The 14,223-nt window shown below is 34.6% G+C and overlaps 1 protein-coding gene across 3 annotated transcripts in view; it reads left to right on the top strand.

Annotated features, from left to right (window-relative positions):
- SNX29 (sorting nexin 29) overlaps nt 1–14,223 on the top strand; it is a 139,684-nt gene that overhangs the window by 16,365 nt on the left and 109,096 nt on the right. For all 3 annotated transcript variants that reach the window (XM_040574968.1, XM_040574971.1, XM_040574969.1), the window contains exons 6-11: nt 665–735; nt 1,587–1,835; nt 3,660–4,029; nt 4,982–5,100; nt 7,386–7,467; nt 7,999–8,081. In XM_040574968.1, coding sequence (XP_040430902.1) covers nt 665–735; nt 1,587–1,835; nt 3,660–4,029; nt 4,982–5,100; nt 7,386–7,467; nt 7,999–8,081 — 974 coding nt within the window. The remainder of the gene's footprint in view (nt 1–664; nt 736–1,586; nt 1,836–3,659; nt 4,030–4,981; nt 5,101–7,385; nt 7,468–7,998; nt 8,082–14,223) is intronic.

The following is a 14,223-nucleotide window of genomic DNA, read 5'->3' as shown; positions in this document are numbered from 1 at the left end:
TAATGCCTTTCAGTCTGTTCCAATTCTCTGCAGCTTTCTTGCAAGACAGATTTTGGTATGAAATCAAATAAAAACAAATATATGAACAAAAAAAATATGAAAACTGTTCTGAGATTAGTAATTTGGATTGCTAAGTCACTACTTACTACTCTGATGCTTGTACCAGTATTTGTAATATATCAAGATTGTCAGCACTCTGAGTGTTGTACATGAACTCTTATTTGCTACAAAAGCTTATTCTAGAATATTTAATATTTAAATGTTATCAAAATTCAACCGGGAGTTACAGAATCACTTCATATCCTGAACTCTTACCTGGTTTAGAAACTTTTAAATGAACCTGTCTTGTTTAATACAGGTTGAGGTCTTTCTTGTTGTCTGTTTCTATGTTTAGTTAACTGAATGCTGATAGCAAAAATACAGCATCATGCTACTAAAAAGAACTAGATTTTGAACAAGTAACTTCACACGTTCGTAGTGAACTTAAGCGTTTCTTACATAGTTGTGTAGATGGTCTATATATTTCAGGGCTTCAGGGAGTTACTGTGATATATTTGATCTGTTGGTGTACTCATGCTTATTTTTCAGAGTTCTCATGTTTTAGAAGTGGAACATATGTTAATATCGGACTGCATATTCTTTGCTTTTTCCTTTCAAATTTTAGTGTCTTCTATGAAGACTGGTCTTTTATGATGGATGAAGAACGTTCTAGTATGATCCCTACAATGGCAGCGGGTAAGACCTCTTATATGTTACTATTCTGGGAAAACTATTTCATTTTGAAGTGTTATTTCTGTTTATGGTTGTAAGGTGCTTCTCGCACACTGAGTTTATGTGGAGAATGTGCATCAGATGCACGTTCAGGGGTCAAGGTATTATGCCAGGTTTGTTATGAACTGTTAAAACACTGAATCTGGCTTTCCTACTGTTCAGAAGTCTTCCAGGCAAATTTTCTGACTCTTCATCTGTAACAATAACTTCCCACCTCTCAAAACTGTCTCAATTTAAAGAAAAAATGGATTGTTCCTGAGCTTAAAAGAACAAGGATAGACTTTTCTTAGTAAGGCCCAGATTGTAGGTAAATAGATGGGAGTAGAGTAAGAGCTAAGAACTGGCTACAAATAGCTTACTTTTATGGAGTTAATATATTACAGAAGTGATATATTGTTACTGTGTACATCCACTTCCCAGATACATGATCACATGCTTTCTTCTGCAAGATACCATTCACAGGAGGTTTTTTTTATAGAGTATAGGAGCCAACAAATAATAAAGCTGCAGTGAAACTGATTTAAATATGAGCTTATAAATACACCAGCTCAGCTGCACATTAAATATGCAAAAAGTACTGTGAGCAGCCATCAAGATAAATTCAGAACTGATTGCATGAGCTTGAATATTCAGTATCTAACAAAGAATGAATGGTACATGGAAGGATAAGAATTTAGGCTCAGAGGACTGTGGGTAAATTTTTGGGCAAAATATTTTACATGTCAGAGCTTTGTTACATGCTTAGGTTCTATTTTTGTAACTTTTGCATGAACTATATAGTGGGGTTTTGATCTTATTTTTTCTTTTATCTGAAGGTCTGAATTCCATTCTTTTTGCAATCAACATTGATAATAAGGATTTAAATGGACAGAGCAAATGTACACCCACAGTCTCTGATCTGTTAAAGGAATCAACGCAAAATGTAACCTCATTATTGAAAGAATCCACTCAGGGTGTTAGCAGCCTTCTCAGAGAGATAACTGCATCCTCTGCTGTCTCCATCCTAATAAAACCTGATCAAGACACTGACCCACTTCCTGTTCTTTCAAAGAATGTAAATGCTGGTAAGCATTTTTGCTATGTTAGAATCATTCAAAAACTTGCAAAATGTTAATGTGCATTTAAATAATTTTTTCAATTAAATTTAAAATACTGACCTGAATTTCAATTTCTTAATCATAAGATTTCTGATCACAGTTTCTGATGTAATGATTTTTTTCATTTTTGATATGATTACATTTGGCACTTTATCAGTCAGAAATACACTGCCGTATATCCGTTGTTACATACTGGATTAAAAATTTAGGTTGTTGTCTTCAAACACCACCCATGTTTATAGTCTGATTTCCTATGTGAAACAGATAATTACCACAAATGAAAATTTACTCCTTTTCAAAACAAACAAAAACCCCAAACACCTTTAAATGCTTTTGTGCTGCAACCAGCTTGTAGGGTATAGTCAATAATGTGAATCCAAAGTCTTAATGTCCTGTAATGTGAAATTAATCAAGTAAATTGTGATATTTATTCTATATCTTCAGTTGCAAAAGTAACAAAAGAATATTTTACTATCTTTACCAGAAGTAGAGCTGAGAGGATGCTTTGCTTTGTAAAGTTACAAAACTGCAGAAAGACTCTTGGATTTATGTATTTTTCATTTAAAAAACAAGGTTTGAATTTGGGCTTTAAATAGTTTTGGTTATGATAAAAAGAAAAAGTGTGAATGCTATCTGGTAGGAATAGATGTTGAGATGAAATCTTTTTTTGTTGGCATTTAAAATGGGTTTTGTCTTTAAAATGGTTTTCAAAATAAACTTGAAGTAAAACTTTTGTTTAAGTATTTTAAATGACATTAAAGTAGGTGATATTTGACTTGGGATAACTTTTTAAGTATAGAATAGGCTTTCAAGATGAAATAACAGGACTGACATGCTGCATGTGTCTACAACACAATGCATGTTACTTGTTTAGGTCATGAGCATACAGTACATGCACTGTAAAACTTGCAATAAATCTTCCATTGAAAAAGTTGGTGTATTCAAATGAAATTATGTGCTGAATAGTAAAGTCAGATGTTTACATTAAAGTCAATGTTCTTTGCTGGAATTCTGTTTGCATTAAGAATGAATTTTAACTTCTTGCTCGTAAAAGTAGGTTAATCACTGTTGTGGATATATAACAGTGGGACTTCAATTAAACAAAACAGTTTAGTCACGGTGTTGTGTGGATGAGTAAATTTCTGATATTTCTAGGGGTGCTTCAAATTTGCAAGATCATTTATTCTCACCTATTACAATGTGCACATGAGGCTAGCTAATCATTGAAAAATGACTGTCACATCTTAGATGTGATGTAGTCAGGATTTCAGTGTATTTCAAGAGCAGGAACTAATTAGCTGAGAGAAGGAGCAAGATTTTTTTTCTTCCTTTCTGAAAACTAACTGCTCTATTTCTAGAATATAGACAAAACTGTCTTTATGTGATCATAAGGTTTTTTTTATTTTCTTGAAATTGTTTCATGTTTTATCTGTTGTGTAGACATACCTTGCAATATACACTAGCCATAATCCATGGGAGAAGGTGACTGAAAGGCTTTTTCTCTTAAATTTCATTTTATAAATTTGGACTTTTTTTCCACTTCCACTTGAATACTATTATTAATGCACATCTGAACTAACTTTTAAAATTTGAGTTACATAAAGCATATAAAATAAAGATGGTACTTAAAGGTTTAAAAGCTAACATGTATGGAAAGATAATAAATGGCATCATGTATCTAATTGTTTTTTTCTTTACTAAGCTCATTTAGTTCATGAGTTCTGTTAAGAAAAATTACAGATGTCTTACGTTATTTTTCTTTTTTAAAATATGAAAATATGTTGCTTCTAGATTTGAAATCTAAAAAGGATCGCAAAAAGAAGAAGAGAGTGACAAATATAATCTCATTTGATGAAGAGGAAGATGAGCAAAATGTGGGTGATGCAACAAAACCTCTGGTTACAGGAGAAAGTTCAGAGGAGAATTTAGATAAATCTTCAGTTTTTATATTACCCTCATCTGAAACCAGTCTTGGAAAAAGTTTGAATGGGAATGAAAGTAACCATTCATGGAAAAGCAATTCAGTGTTCATGAATGGAGAATATGAATACCAGAAACTAGATGTGAAGAGTATTGATGATGAAGATGCAGACGAAGATGAGCTGTATGGAAAAACACTAGGAAATAAAGGCACAGAAAATGAAACTGAACCTTCTGAAAAGTAAGTAATTGAAGGAACAAGTGATAATTTTTTCATGCTTTTTTTCTTTTTACTTCTTTTTTTCCAGGGGTACTGGCTAATTTGTGTAACTAACAAAAATCCCTGCACTGTAAAGTTTTCTTTATTCATTCTTTGTTTGAACCATTTGGACTAGTTTGGGGATATTTTGCATCTAAGTTCCACCTAAAATCACAATATTGAGATTTCAGATGTTCTCCATGAGGTTCTCAGATGTTTAAATTCTTGCCTGATATAGCCAAGCTATAATTCTTTCTTCTTATGATATTTGCTTATTCTTAGTATGATACCAACTTTAGTTTGGCTTCACAGTAAACCCACATATTTTTAAATGGAGACTGCTAGTATTCAGAGTAGATGTTACCTAAGACAAAACCATAAAACTGATGGTTTGGAATAATCTGATCTTAGAATCATAGAATTGTAGAATGGTTTGCATTAGAAGGGACCTTAAGGATCATCTAGTTCCAACTCCCTGCCATGGACAGGGACACCTCCCCCTAGACCAGGTTGCCCAAAGCCCCATCCAGCCTGGCCTTGAACACTGCCAGGGATGGGGCATCCACAGCTTCTCTGGGCAGCCTGGGCCAGGGCCTTGCCGCCTTCATAGGGAAGAATTTCTTCCTAATGTCTAGTCTAAATCTCCCCTTTCTTAGTTAAAACCATTACCCCTTGTCCTTGTCTTACCACTACACTCCCTGATAAAGAGTCCTTCCACATCATTCCTATGGGCCTGCTTTAAGTACTGGAAGGCCACTATTAGGAATTTATGTACATCTTTGTCGATTTGTGTACATCCAAACCAAAAAGTTGGCAGGCAGATTGAAATAAGATTGAAATAAAAGTTTTTCTTGCAATGATACCTCCAAAAGAAATGTGAGTGTTGTGAAAATTAATGCTGACTATTTATATAGGTTTTATTTTCTTAATCTAGGCCTCATGAAATAGTCACATGCAACTCTCAGATATGCAGTTGGAGTCCTCTGCAGGTCCTGAATGATGACTCAGATGTTCTATTTCCTGTCAGTGCTGTTGGTTCTTACTCCCAAACTGGTAAGTATTTTAATTCTATCTAATGCCAACAGAATTTGATTAAAAAAAAAAAAAAATAGTTCTAACATGGGACAGTGGCAAATGGTATGGGATTATAAGGAATTAAGAAGATACCATACAGCTGGGACAGAATGTTCAAATACATTTTTTTTCTAGATAGGAGACAAAGTTAATTATTTGAGTAGTCTTATACTTATCTCATATCTAAGCTATTTAGTTGAGGAGGATTTACCCATATCAAAATAGACCAAAGTTTTGTTGTGATTAAGCTGTGGTCTTGTATGTATAGTATTTTACTAATGATTTGGATGGTTGACTAAAAAGTATCCTTATCCAATTTCTGGATACAACTACGCTGGAAGAAGCTGAAATGTGTTTGATAATTTGAATTTAAATTAATCTTGACAGATTGGAGAAACGATTAAATATTGGATGTAGTTCAATAGAAGCTGTTATCTGTGTATATACAGGGTGAGGAATGATTGGCTAGGAAATACTTTGGAAAAGGATATGGGAGATATAGTGGGTTACAAGCTGATAGTGAGTTAGCAGTTCTGTGCTTCTACAGTAAAAGCACATATCACACTGAGATGCGTAAATGGTAGTGTCACTTGTAAGTTTATGCTTAGTTGGCTCAGCTGCAATATTGTATGCAGTTTGGGGTACTGCACTTGAAGAGTGATGGGGACCATTTAGAAATCTCGTCAGAAGCAATGAGAATGGTCAAAGGTATGGAAGAGAAGGTCCAGTATCTGTATTGGTAACAAAACAAAAGAATTCCCCCTCAAAAACCTTGAAGTTAATATTTTGCTAGCTGTTTATAAAACATCGCTTTTATAAAACTTTGGGTATGTGTTCTCCTTTCAGTGACTATTAATAACTTCTCAGTGGCATTCAAATAATCTCTTGTAGTGGTAAAATATTTAATGCTTTTTGGATATACATTATTTATGCCGAGAGTTTAAACAGACTGTTAACTGAGTGGCTGTGAAAAAGTGAAATTCACTTCTATAAGTAAGGTGATAAGAATGACATGATTCGTACAATAATGCTGTACTGCCCTCTGCTGTATTTTAACATTTGTACCTCTTAAGAAATGCGAGTGGTTAATATAAAGTAACATTCCATTTTCTTCTAGTTTTCCCATTAACTGGCAAGCTCATTATTATTATGACAAGATTGTTGCTAAAGCATAGTGAGCTTCTGTAAAATACAGAGTTTAACCCAGTATTTTAGTTTATAGGTCTTACACAGATAACTAACAAGACATGTATCTGTTTGAAATATATTACAACGTACAGTGCTGTATGCTTATATGAGTTTTCAATTTTAGTTTGCTGTTGTGCTTCAGGGCTGTGTCAGGGCATATCATATCTCCATGTAGCTAGAGATGAGAGAGCCTGAGTCAAAAGTCAGGTGCCTGGAAGAAAAATGGAATATACTGATAGGAACTGAGCTTCAGTAAATTCTACAGCTTAAAAAATGAACTTTCTTCTCTGTAGTCATCCTGACATAACTCTAATTCCCATAAACTTTTTTCCTGCTTTTTAAATTCTATATTATTTTTTAGCTCATGATTTCAGGTTTGTTTTAGGGTAATTTTGTAACCCTTACATGCTGATATCCAGAAAATGTAAATGATTTTTCTTTTTTTTCTTAATACATTCACAGAAGGTAGGTGTTGTTGTTTTTCCTTTCACCTGACCCACCATGACGGCGGGCCCAGTGATACGTGTATTTTGATGCTGGCAGTTGTGGATGTGTGGACAGATGTATATTATCCATGCTTTTCTGAAAAGTATCTGATTCCTGGTATTTGATTCACAGCCATATGTACCAAATGTATGCATAGCAAGTCAGAGAAAAGCTATGGTGCTCTGTTGGGAATGTATAAAAGACTGGTGCCTATGCAAGTTTTCGGATATAGGGGACGAACCACAGATTTATTTCCTGCAAGTCATAAAACAGATTTGTAATGAGTATCAGATGCCATGTTAATTGAACTCCTGGGGCTTGCAAAAATAACTTCAATAAGAAGTCTCTTCATAGATGTACAACGTTGCTGTCAATGTTAAATGTCAACGTCTAAACTATAAAAAGAAATTTTGCAATAATAATTTTTGTTGAAACTGATGGCTGTGTTACAGTTCTGCTGGCATTCGGTGTCAAAGTACAGAAGCCAGCTTTGGAGAAAGCTTTTAAACACAATTCTTTAGTGAAGGTAAGTATTGCTTTATTTAAGTACTGTTAATTGAAGACGCTCGTGCATGTGCATTCTACTTTAGATAACCTGGAGAATGGAGAGAGGCATGAAAGTGGTGTTCATGCAGTAGAACTGATTCCAAGAAGATCTGATCATCCTTACAGGTACATGTCAAATACATTTTAAAAGAAAAAAGCAAAAAACGCTTTCCACCTATAGCTGCTAGTTCAGTATTGTTGCCTAACAAATAGCTACTCAGTATTGGAAAACACACTGTTATCAGGCTGCTCTTGGAAATTTTTGGAAAGACAAATGCAAAAGCCTACACTTCCCTATTTTTATAATTTTCATATATTGTACTTTTCCTGGTCATTTTGAAGAAGTCATGTAGTTATATCAACTTGAATTGACAGGCAGGTGTAGCCTCGGGGTTTTGGAGATAGCTTTTATGTTGTTGTTTATTAACCATACTCTCTGTGGCCTGTTGATTTGAACCTTCTTTGCGTGTATTCAAAAATCAGACAAAACAGATAGGTTAAAGGACAATTAAACATAAGTTGGTTGAATATGAGTTGTTTTCTGTGTATGATTTACATGCATTGAATAGATGACGAGACTTCTAGTTTCTTTTTGCTTCAGTTTTGAATTCAGGATTTTGTTTCCGTTAATTGATGACATTGTACTTTCATGACTAGAGTGGAAGTCAATCCTGCAGCTCAAGTGAATACTTTAAGCAATATGTTGCCTTCAGCCACTGTGCCAGAATCCATGACAATTAGTAAGTACTTCCTTGATGTATCTAGATTAATGGAATTAACTTTTAAAGTCCTTCATTTCTACTCTTATTTCAATGAGATCTATTTAGAGAGGCATGCAGCACTTCATCTCTGATGTGCTGGCCACATCAGAAATGATTCTGAATTGGCTGATACCAGGTTATGGTTCATTGCAGCCTGTATGACATGAGCCTCTTTTTCCACAGAACTGCTATAAATATCCTTGTACTAGTTGTGGCTTCTGTATTTAAATTAATAGTAATGATTTAATTTGATTAACATCTTTTGATTTCTGCAAGTTCTAAAAATGCTAATGGTTGGTTCTGATGTGATCTTACTTATTTTTCCTGCTTTTTAATGCCAGGAGAGCAAAGAAAAAAACCCCAAGAACTCTACTCAGTCTATGGTTTTAATAGGGAAAATTTGTTCCAAAGATAAATGTGGCCTTTCATAAACAAAAACTGTTTAAGATTAATGTGGAAGACAGTCTTATTTTCATTAGTGTTAAGAGTTGAATTGGACAGAATAAAATGGCCTTTGCTGTAGGAGAGAGATTAGTAGTACTGTTAGTTTATTTATTCCATCTTCCATCATTTTCTTTACATAAACTTGCAGAAAGAAGTCTTAATACTTAAACTGTCCAGCTATGTAAATAAGTAAGCCAGTATGGCTTTTTCTCTCTGTACAGAAAGTTCTGTAACTGAGCTGGTGAATGTGGCTTTGTTCCTAAAGCTCTAGGGTGTGTCTGTTTCTTGTTGTTTGTTTTTTTTTTTTTAACATAAATATGTACAAATCTTAAATGATAACATTTGGGAATACAGAAGTGATGCAGACAAGATTCATTTGTGAAAGTGATTTATGAAATCATCAAAATGAATGAACACTACAGTATTCTAACCCTGTGTTCTATTTTCATGTTCAAATGGTATCTGGTTGACGTGTTAAAGATAAACCATGAATTTTTGCTGAATTCTGATTCAGGCTCTAGTAAATATCTGCTGAGTGAGCTTTACAAAGCTGAAAAATCCTTTCTTACAAAGTACTTTATAAAGTGAAAATCTAGTTTGAGACTTTGAAGTGACATAGTTGAAGATGTAGATGAAGTTACTGTTGAAAGGACTGTGATGCTTTGGTCACTGGGTGTTTTCTGTTCATGGTGTTACTATAGTCTAATCTTTTTGTACTTATGTTTTAGCTTTATTTTTTAGTCGTAGAATTTTAATGGGAAATGTCCTATTTTTATTGCACTTCACTGATTTTATTGTTTCATAGGTACCAGCAGGGGCCGCAGTTGGTCTCTTTCAGTTGCTCAGTGCACATGTGTAGTTAGGACAGCTATAAAATAGAAAGTAAACCTTGAGATTTTCAATTGTTGATACTTAGCAGTTTCTAAAGGAAATGAACCACAATATCAAAAGAAACATAATCATTAGCTTTGCATTTCAGACAAGGTTTTGAGGAAACATATAAGCTATGAAGCCAGTAGAACCATTGGTAAATAATTATTATAATGAAAATTCAGCTGGCTATACTTTTAAGTTAATACCTTTATAATAGCTGATCCCAGATACATTCAATAACAATTCTTTTCTCAAGTTTGTTATTACTGATAGTAGATTCTCCATACAGTAAGAATTCAGTGCTATGACAAACCCAGACATTGAAGCTCTTTTTCTATATTGCAATCACAGAATCACAGAATCACAGAATCGTCTAGGTTGGAAGAGACCTCCAAGATCATCTAGTCCAACCTCTGCCCTAACACTAACAAGTCCTCCACTAAACCATATCACTAAGGGCTACATCTAAACGTCTTTTAAAGACCTCCAGGGATGGCGACTCAACCACCTCCCTGGGCAGCCCATTCCAATGCCTAACAACCCTTTCGGTAAAGAAGTTCTTCCTAATATCCAACCTAAACCTCCCCTGGCGCAACTTGAGCCCATTCCCCCTCGTCCTGTCACCAGGCACATGGGAGAATAGACCAACCCCCACCTCTCTACAGCCTCCTTTAAGGTACCTATAGAGAGCGATGAGGTCTCCCCTGAGGCTTCTCTTCTCCAGGCTAAACAACCCCAGCTCCCTCAGCCGCTCCTCGTAAGACTTGTTCTCCAGACCCCTCACCAGCTTCGTTGCCCTTCTCTGGACTCTCTCGAGCACCTCCATGTCCTTCTTGTAGCGAGGGGCCCAAAACTGAACACAGTACTCAAGGTGCGGCCTCACCAGAGCCGAGTACAGTACTTCTGCAATTAGCAGAAGAATTATTAAATGGTGAGGCTTATAGCTTGGTGGCATGGCAACTAATTCTAACACATCAGGAAAGAAAAATGTAATGCAATAGTGTAGAGAGAAAAACTGTGAGGTCTTCAGTGGCTGTGGATTTTTGTGTTGCTTAATTCTGAAGACAAAACTTGAAAAGAGTTTATTCTGAGTCTGTTCTTCCTCTTCTTCCTTTCCGTTTTGCTTGTATAGTACTAACCTTTTCTCAGTCCTTCTGCTATGCATGCAAAAAAAAAAAAAGTTATGAGAGACTGTAATTTAAGATTTCTGTTATCTTGAATGGTTTCCCTGAATTTATTTCCCTTGCATCTATATAGGTTAACTTAGCTGCAGATACATCTTAAAGGAAAACACAACAAAACAAGTACCATTCAAGAGAAATCATAATCTGTAGGGTTAGATTTTCAATGTGCACGTTAGACTTCATTTGAAATCTTGCATTACTTTATGAATATATGTCTTGTAATCAACTCAATAATGTATTAAGTTTGTTAGAAGCTTTAAATTTATGTAGTTGTACCATTACATCATTTTCCAGTTTTTTAAAAAATTGTTTTTATCGTGTCATATTTACATCATAAGTAACATTGCATGTTATCTAATTATTGTAATTGGAAGACTATATTTTCAGCATTGTTTTACACCAGAAAAATCTCTCATATAGCACGAGTCATTTTGTTTTGTTTTTCATTTTTGTATAATTTTGTTTTTGCAATGGGGAAAAAATGGAAGTTCCAAACCTTTCATTTTAGAAGGACTCTCGTGTTTTTCTCACAAGGTTCTTTGACTGTAGTGCTAATTTTATTAAGTATTTGGGAACTTAGTTATTCCACTGTAATTTTCCTTGTTTTTTAAATTTGGGTTTAACCACAGCAGTTAGTAAAGGTTGTAGCATTATTCGCTATTCCATAGTTTTTTCATACATTCTTGAGAAAACTCCCAGTTCTTCATGACCACTGAGCAACCTTACTGAGAAACAAAAACTACACGTGATATTTTTATCCAGGCTGTGTAGGGAAGTAAGGTGCTTGTTTTTTGTACTCTGTCCTCTAAATAGCTTTTCATTTGTTCTTTAACTTGGTTGCCATCAGACCCTGAAAGGTTCTCAGTTCTTGTGACTTCTCTGAAAGTATGGCTGTGGAAAGAGGATGTATAATTTTTATTGTGGAGGAAAAAAGCTGTAGTTTATCTTATGGACTCTTTTTTTTTTTTTTTTTTTTTTCCAAGTTAGGACAATTTGTTCTCTACAGTAGAAGGCCCGAAGTATATTGTCCAGTTTGTTTCCTACTAAAATTTGCCTTATTAATAGTGACATGACAGGCTAATATTTAGAGGATTTTGGAGCAGTAAAGCCTTAATAGCCAATGTTCATGCAAGTGGCTTTGGGAGCATGTCTTTAAAGGTCAGACTTCTTATATAAGATGTAACTAGTCTGCTGAAGGTTTTATTTTGTCTCAGAAGATACCCGTGTAAATTCGCATCCAGGAAAAAAAAAAAAAATCATTTCTGTAGACTGCTCCCAGCCCTCCCTGGTATTCTATCTGCAGGATTGCAGAGGAGTGCTGCATGACCTTGTGTACACTGAGATGATTTCATTTACAGCGCATTCTTCATAACAGGTGATTGCAAATCATACTTACCCAATCTTTCCTTGGCTAAATAGCTCAAGAGTTGTGAAGCTTAAGAATTTTCTGGAGATTTCTGGGAAATTGACAGGTGCTCCATAAAGCATGGCACTTTTAAAACCTATTTCATGCTCTGGATGTGATTTTAGGAAAGCTTTTTAGAAGCTAGATTATTCGAGTAGTATGCAAGTGAATTAAAAACATTTTAAAGCAAATATTTACTTTATTAGTAACTAGGCACTATAGGTTAATTTCAATAATAGGATTTAATTCTTGGAGTTTTAAAATGTGAGATTTAATATGAAAAATCTAATAAGCACATTCTTAAAGTTTCATGTTATCTTTTTTACTGCTAAAGAAAGACTTGGTTTAGAGTTTTTGGTTAGTATTTGGGAGTCTTTTTTTTTTTTTAAAGTTTTGTGAAAATAGCTGTTAAGATTACATAATTTGAAAGACATTGAGTTATTTTACATCTGTCTTTATGAAATTCTGATTATCACTTGAATTTTAGATATGTTGGTGTTAATGCTGCTTCTTAGTAACAGCAGTGTATCTCTTTCTGTTAATATTACTTTACAGAGTGTAAATGGCTATGTCAAGCTCAAAGCAGTTCAGAAGTAGGACATAAACTCTGACATCAAACAGTTGTCTGAAGCAGTTATTCTTGGCTATCCTCCCACTGCTTTATTAAAAGAAAAAAGGGGAGGATGGGGAAAAGAGGGAGAAAGATTGAGGCTGCAGGCAGAAGTCAGAGAAATTTATGGTTGCTAGTACAACCTTCAAGTTGGTGTGTATCATCCTGATTCCCTCCCCACCCCATCCCCGGTTCTTTCTTCTAACCCCGGCACTGAATGAGACGTAAGTGCTGAAAAAAATGTTATAATCATAAACTGATCTGAGGCAAGCATAACACACAAACGAGAGTAATGAACTGTGGATGTTCTGGTAGATTTGAGGTCAACCTGCTGCAGTGCATGATGCTGGATTTACTTTGTTGTGTTCAGCTGACTGCTCTCACACACTGCAAAAAATTTTAGAGAAGCTTAAGTGAGAGTAGGAAATTGCAATTTTAAAGTTTTGAATGTTAGGCTTGAATTAGGATAGGAGTATGTCCTTTTAATTCACTTCAGTTATATCAAAATATCATGAATTTGGAAAAAAAATGTCGTGAAATATTTTTCTTTTTTTTTTTTTTTTTTTAAACTTGGTAATCTTTATTTATTTACCACTTGTAAATACTAGAGTAAGCACAGGCTGTGCAAGCCTTCCTGGAACCTTGGCTGCCCAGCCCAGCCCAGTTGTCTACGTTGATGCTTCCTTCCACATCTCCACTGCTGTCCATAGTTGGACAAAATTAATGAGAAATACTGAGTATGAGTGTTTGCTTTTGTGGTCCTAAATTAAGCATTGATTTGCTTAATTCCCATTCCTATACATGATTATGAAATTGGTAGTGTCTGCTTTGCTGTGTCTTTAACAATACTGCAATATCTATGATTTTTCAGAAAAAAAAAAGATTCAAATATAAATAAGCATTCTAACCTCTTTTATTTCAAGAGGCTTTTTTCTCCTTTTTTTTTGCAAAATACAGTCTCTATAAGAATCTTGCTTACATGCTCTGCTTACTTTGTGTGTGTTGGAGAGAGAAGTGAGATAAGATAGAATAAGGGAAAGAAGATCAAGTTAGTAGGCAAGTTAAGGTTACAGTTTGAATAGGCAGGTAGAATTGGAAAAGTGGAGACAACTTAAAATCTGTCAATTAAATGTTAATAACTCAGTACACATTTAAACAGACTGAGGATGCATACCACCAATTATTGTAGTGACCCCAGTGTAAGTACAGTCAGCCCTACAGTAACTTGTTTGAGTAGCAGTGGCTTTCATTTTTTATTGAGTCAGAGAAATAATAGCAGCTTGCGCAGATTGTCGCATTACCATATTTTAGTGACCGTATTGAAATATTTAAAAAGCCATTGGCTTAATGCTTTCTTGAGGAGGATTCTGAATTCAACATAATAGTTAGAGATCATTATTTTATTGTCGTGTTACTCTACTGAAAGCTTACTATGAATGTTTTTTGCTTGTATTATACACTTGTACAAGGCTTGAACAATTCTTGGATTGTTCTATTTTCCTCATCCTTTAAACAAATTTTTATTTTTCACGTTGACAGAATGTGGTCCATTTTCATAACATTATATATTAGTGGTGGTTACATATCATAACATTACATATTAGG

The sequence above is a fragment of the Cygnus olor genome, chromosome 15 (assembly GCF_009769625.2).
Source record: "Cygnus olor isolate bCygOlo1 chromosome 15, bCygOlo1.pri.v2, whole genome shotgun sequence".
Classification (NCBI taxonomy): Eukaryota; Metazoa; Chordata; class Aves; order Anseriformes; family Anatidae; genus Cygnus; species Cygnus olor.
Note: the sequence above shows the minus strand (reverse complement) of the source record. Positions and strands in the feature narration are given on the sequence as shown.